General features: G+C 43.7%; 1 protein-coding gene across 2 annotated transcripts; it reads right to left on the bottom strand.

Moving 5' to 3' along the window:
* Nucleotides 1–646: 646 nt before the first annotated feature.
* Nucleotides 647–6,077, bottom strand: prrt2 (proline-rich transmembrane protein 2). Of its 2 annotated transcripts, XM_030755721.1 has the most exons (5): nucleotides 5,840–6,077; nucleotides 4,393–4,708; nucleotides 3,907–4,202; nucleotides 3,659–3,788; nucleotides 647–2,647 (listed from the first exon to the last, which is right to left on the bottom strand). In XM_030755721.1, exons 2-5 carry the CDS (start codon nucleotides 4,628–4,630, stop codon nucleotides 2,631–2,633), a joined length of 681 nt encoding a protein of 226 aa, XP_030611581.1. In that variant the 5' UTR covers nucleotides 4,631–4,708; nucleotides 5,840–6,077; the 3' UTR covers nucleotides 647–2,630. The 2 variants fall into 2 exon arrangements, with proteins under 2 accessions (XP_030611581.1, XP_030611580.1); XM_030755720.1 differs by lacking the exon at nucleotides 647–2,647 and having other exon boundaries at nucleotides 3,054–3,788.
* Between the last annotated feature and the right edge of the window lie 18 nt (nucleotides 6,078–6,095).

Genomic DNA, 6,095 nt, shown 5'->3' with positions numbered 1-6,095 from the left:
GCAACTGAAACAGCTTGCCTGCACCAGTGACTGAACTCTGAGTCATGCAAAGTTAATCCAGTAGAGCGAGAATAAAAATATGAAGCTAGAAATGAGCAGAACAGTCCCAGTTCAGTGACGTTTCAGTAAATACAGACATTTGAAAACACTTCTCTGTTTTAACATTTCAACATGCTGGCCCAGTTGCTGTTCTTGCTCGTGAATGATTTTGAAGAAGAAAGCCTGAGCATCCACTGGTAATAGCATCTTAAAGAGTTTTAAAAAGCTTAAATAATGAGGGGAATTTTGCTTTGATTTTGTTGAAGTCATCTGAGGCTTATGCTCTCTCTGCAGCCGGTCATGCAGTGCAGTGTTTCCTTTTGGCTCGGGGCCTCTCCCCTCAGCGTTTTGCTCTTCCTGCTGTCTCTGCACTCCGCTGCCTGACAACAGCAGGCGCTTTCCATCCCAGCAGCTTACACACCAACACAGCACACAGGACTTATACCCCCCCCCCCCCCCCCTTTTTTTTTTTAAACTCTACTAATGCAAAACCCAATTTCTCCTTAATGGCTTAGCTCACATTTCACTCACTCTTGACACTCATTCTCTCTTTAATCTGCACTGCTGCTGATGCTCTTTACCTCTTCAAAACAACACTGAAAACAGGTCACATGCATTGTGTCTTTATTATAAATGCGCTGCAGAAGTATAATATTCCAAGTGTCAGCTTATCTTTGCAATTTTCAACTGCTATCATCATACATTAAATTAAAAAAACAAAACAAAAACAAAAAAAAAAAACAAAACACACACAACATGCCAGTAACCACAAATATCATAGAAGCCTGGTGGGAATACAATGACTGCCAGGAGGGTAGCCGACAGTTTCTGTGCCTACATTAGAGCTTAACTATTTAAAGCTAACTCATACTGACTAGAGGATTAGCACAATATCTGCAGAATACATCAACAGTAGATTACAATCAGAAATTTACATTATTAACAAGGGGGAAAATATGCCATAGTTATCTGTGTCTGCAGGGTGAGAACTCATGATGAGACTCTGAAGTCGTGGCATTTCTGTACATGATTGAAAATCTAGGACACAGCAAAATAACTCGAGTTTTATCTGTTATTGATTAAATCACAGTGAAAACCACAGGTAGATAAAGATTAGAGGTTAGCGAAGGATACACAGGAGATATTATAACAACGATAACAAACCCAGTTTTGAACGAATGTTCTTCACACTAATGCTACTACACTGCTACTTAGAGCCCTCACCCATGTCTGAACTAGTGTTTTACAAACACCTACAACAAAAGATGCTGACTCATCCAGGTGAGAATCAACTGTTAAGGGTTTTTTTTGTTTGTTTTATTTTTTTAAAGGATAAGAACAATCTGTCTGCTTTCAAAGCACAGGCTACCTGAGGCTACAGCCGCATCTTTGACTAAACAATCACAAGCTATTTAATTTGTTAACCAAATACTGACGCCCATACGCTTACAACCGTCTCTCCACTGCGGCACAGCACTTCCAGAGCATGGAATGGGATTCAAAATCATCGTTTACAAACATTATCAAAAGATAGATGGTGTGGCATCACTGACTTCCCTGCAAAATCCGTGTTTTTTAAGTATCAATCGCTACAGTGGGATTTTTCTTTTCTTTTTTTTTTTTTTGCCAGCGTGTACCCTTCCCCAGCTCACAGTGGTTGCAGGTGTCGAGCAGATACACAGTAAGGTCGCAGGCGAGCAAAAACACATTTTGATGTTTTCGTCCACAACAACTCTGGTGAGAGCGAGGTCTTTGCAAAGCAAGAAACTTTCCCCTCTAAATTCTTTTATTTGGCACATATTTCTTCCTCGCTGTGATGACTATGCCTCCATAATCCCCTTCCGTTTTAGCACCCATGGCTCAGTAAGCTTCTCTTTCATCCTCCTTTTGCCGCCCGTACGCTCAAACACAAGATATCATGGAGTCATTAGAGCCACAGAGGACAGTCTGAAACGAGAGGACATACTGGGATTCAAAGAGCTTCTTCTCTGCTGTGTGATTCCATGTGCACAACACAAATCCCAGGCCTCTCCGTGCGTCTGAGGGGATCTAACGGCGAGCTGAGGCCCATCATCGGCGCAGTGAAGGATGGGCTTTGGAGGTCGTTTTTGTTGGGACTCGTTCTCACTCGGTGCAGAAGCTGGGAGGCAGATCCTTCATATTTCATGCTCTGTAACCAGCTCCGCTGCTCTCTAGTCCACTAGTTCTGAGGCTCGTGATAACATTTCTTCAAGAGTTTCTGTCTCTCTTAAAAAAAATCGTTCTGAATGTGATGGCCGGAATACGAAGGGACTGATTAAAGTCTGTCTGCTCCCTTCTCCATCTAACATCCCATGGACACCTCCCTCACACCCCCCTCCCCCTCCCCCTCCCCAGATTTAGAGTAGCAGCATTTCTATATTTTATTCCCTTCCATTAGCAAAAATTGATTTATATAGATTACAGAAATATAAGTGAGCGCTGTATATCAGGGGGGTGAGGGGGGGCACATTTGTCACACATCCAGGTAATGACTAGCCAGGTAAAGATGGTGGTGCAGGTGCGGGGCCAGACGGTCTGTTGCCTTATCCAGTTTCATCCTGGGATGAAACTCAGGGTTTCACATTTACTAAAAAAAGAAAAGGAAGCGTATTAGTCAGAGCTATATATTCTGCAACTTAATATGGATGTATAAACTTTCACAGACCACAGAGGACAGTTACATAATGAGAAAAAAACAAGGATTGCCGAGTCCCAGTGCTCTTCAACTTAAGTTGCATCTACAGTTGCTCTTCCAGTCATTGAGCTAATTAGCACATCTCTTGGCTTAATGAGACCCAAAAGGCTGCAACTGGGTGCACTCAGAAATAAAGTAGAGATAAGTACCTCTTGAAATGAAAAGGCAAAGAATGATTTAACTGACTGACCCTTTATGTGCGGTTTTAAATGCACCGCAGTGAAAAAGACGAATGCTAGCCCCTTTCTTTACAAGTCACTGAAATAATCACGGATCTGTTATCAGAATCCTTTTTATTTGCAACATACAGTAAAAGCACATTTATTCAGCCCGTGAGCCTGTCAGCAACTCACATGCTAGTAATACATTATATACATGTGGTACAGGATCAACAAGACTTCACATTTCGTACAAGCAGAGAGGGCAAGGCATTAAAACAGACAGTGGACTACACATATCACTCTACAAATACACACATGGCAAACCGAGGCATGCGGTCGGTTACAGCTGGAGGCCACCCGTGCAAACATGGACGGACACGTCAGAAAATGTAGATTTGAGTCTGCTGCAAAAGGGCTTAATATGTTCTGATCTTGGTGCAGTGTTGACATGATTTCTAAAGGCTAAAGTGCTGCAGTGTATAAAGCCTCGTGTAGGCATTGGAACTAGTGCTATACTGTGCATACACAGATAGTAATAATATCAGTGATTAAGGTCAGGCTGTGCCAACAGAGCTGAATATATAATATATTATGACGGAATATACAGTGACAACAGCAGGTTGCTACAAATTCTTCAGTATTCACGAGACAAGAAAAAGAGTTCGGAGGAAAGAACTGGCTCAGCAACACAGGAGGTAAAAAGGAGAGGTTAGGGTTTAAAGGTCAGATTTGGGACACTCACTGGCCAGGTTGACAATGCAGGCGATGATAATGATCGTTCCTCCTACTAGTGAGACCGTGGAAAGCATCTTGGCCACGCGTCCCAGACGCACAGCGCCATCCAGATTTCCCTGCTCGAGGCTGTTCTTGGACTGAGGGAGAAGATCAAACCATCTGTTAACATCAATGTGATAAAAAACAAACAAACAAAAAAAAGAATAAATAACCAAAAACTCCAAACACACACACACACAAAAATCCTGTTCTCACCATGATGGAGTAGACAAATCCAACAATGTTGATGGGCCAGACTGGGCAGAAACAGGCCAGCACAGAGAGGAGGAGGTAGTCTTTGACTTTGGACCGGTCCAAGGGTGGGTTGGTGGCAATGCTGGAGTGGCGAGAAAGCGACGGCCTGGGTGAGAAGGCGGTGTAACTGATGGAGCTCGCCCTGCTCCCCTTCCTGGTCTTGCCATGATGAGGGTAAGAGATGGAGTGTTGTCTTCTGGGAGGAGAGGAGATGACAGGAGAGGTGCTCTCCTCGGGCACTGAGTGGATCCCATTACCTACACGTGAAGGATGAAGAGGACGAGGAAGAGGTAAAATGTGAGCGTGTGCATGAGCCTGTACTCTCCCAGGAGCTCATCCATCCACATGCTGGAATTTGACTTTCCCTGAGCGAGCTGACTAAGCAGCCACGCGACCCAGCCTCTCCCCACCCATTGCCTCAATATGAGGTCAAACTCAGCCACTCACCGTTCTTCAGCTTCTCGTTGATGACTATGACGAGCTCTCCTTTAGATTTGCTGCGGGTGGGCCTTGCGCCAGCCGGGCTGCTGCTGCTGCTGCTGCTGTGGATAAGCTCTTCACCTCTGACTGGTGGGCACAGCTCAGAGACGGGGGCCTGGATCGAAAGAGAGCCGTCCTGGTCCAACAATGACGGTTGCTCTTCCACGGGCCATAGGGCGGGGGCGGGCATCATGTTCACAGCCATGCTGACAGCAAAATAACCCCCCTTTTGTGGTCCAGTCCTGTGTGTGTGTGTGTGTGTGTGTGTGGTCAGTAGTTACACCTGGAGGCCAGAAACACATTCATAAACAAAAGCTGTTCATTCCCATCTGCTTAGGAATTGTGGAAAATTTTGTGTAGTGGGGAGGGGAGTGACAAATGGGGGGGGTATATACTTTCTACTACTGAACCATTTATTTTAGTGGGGGATCTTTAAAAAAAAAAAGAGTGAATATTTACACCAATTTACCACTTGAGGACAACCAAGAATAAAATAATATATAATATTATAATATATAATAATAATTAAATATATATTTTTTGTGCACAGTCTTTGTCACAGGCTTTATTCTGCCATATCAATATAAAGCAACTATAGGAAAGTAGGGCATAGTATTAAATGAGCTAAGAATGACCTAAATGTTAAACAGCAGGTGCATTTTTATGTTTTCTACAATTTTAGGAACACTCCCCTTGTTTAAATCTGTGTGCAGATGTTGGGAGAGCAGCGCTGCTTCCCTGAAATGAAATATTTATATTGTTTTGGAACGGATTTCTTACTAATAGTTTTCATACAGTCCCAAAAATACATCCTGTTTCAGCAGATTTAGTTTTGATGTGGGCTCAATATCACCATAAGCCTCTTTATAATCCCTTTGGACGTCAGATGACATCTCATTTTTGATCACTTCTCACAGCGCTGAACGATGAATGAGCAAAATACACTGGACTGTCAATAAGGCCTCAAACGCTTGCTTTCTCAGGTAGCAGAAAGCAGGTCACAATGACATGGGCAGTACAAAAAAAGGCGGAAAAGGGCATGGCAGATGGAGGGAGCTTTGAAACGACGGCAGCTCCCTCAGTCTCCGTGCAGGTGTGTACATAGCTTTATTTCTCCGTGTGTACACAAACCGCTCACCGCCATATGGCGGCCGGTTTGCTGGGCGCAGAACAAAAGCGAAAGGACACAGCAGTAAAAAGGACAAAGGGGGAGAAACTCGGATAGAGGCCAGCAGGGAGGGAGGGAGGCTGCTCATTAATTAGCCTGCCGCTGATGATTTGGATTCAGTGGATATGAGCTGCTAAACTGCACTGATCAGCAGAAAAAACAAACACTGAAATGACTAATATAAATACATAACCATTTCTATATTTCTCACTCACCCATCAAAGAGAAAACTGAAATCAAACTGACCTTTAATATTTTTTTAATCCAGCGCCTGTTTCATCATCATCATTACATCCCTGGATTTCGCATCGTGGTAACCGTATTCCCAGGTGAAAACCAATCAGACGCGACCAAACATCTCATCTACAGCGCAGTGTTTCCAAGCGTGCTGTTTAAACCCCGATCATGATTTATGTTCAGGGAAAGCTGGAGGAAGGAAGAAAGAGGGGAGAAAAAAAAAAAAAAAAGAAACTCCGTGAGGCTGGTGTAGCCTTGCGCCAGC

Source organism: Archocentrus centrarchus, chromosome 19, assembly GCF_007364275.1.
Source record: "Archocentrus centrarchus isolate MPI-CPG fArcCen1 chromosome 19, fArcCen1, whole genome shotgun sequence".
Classification (NCBI taxonomy): Eukaryota; Metazoa; Chordata; class Actinopteri; order Cichliformes; family Cichlidae; genus Archocentrus; species Archocentrus centrarchus.
This window is presented reverse-complemented; position numbering and strand designations above follow the sequence as displayed.

Bases quoted from the DNA above. Each gene is read 5' to 3' on its own strand.
- prrt2 (XM_030755720.1), bottom strand. From the start codon at position 4,630: ATGGCTGTGAACATGATGCCCGCCCCCGCCCTATGGCCCGTGGAAGAG. The intron at 4,203-4,392 runs GTGAGTGGCTGA...CTTCACGTGTAG, and splicing joins CAACGAGAAGCTGAAGAACG to GTAATGGGATCCACTCAGTG. The intron at 3,789-3,906 runs GTGAGAACAGGA...CTTCTCCCTCAG, and splicing joins GATTTGTCTACTCCATCATG to TCCAAGAACAGCCTCGAGCA.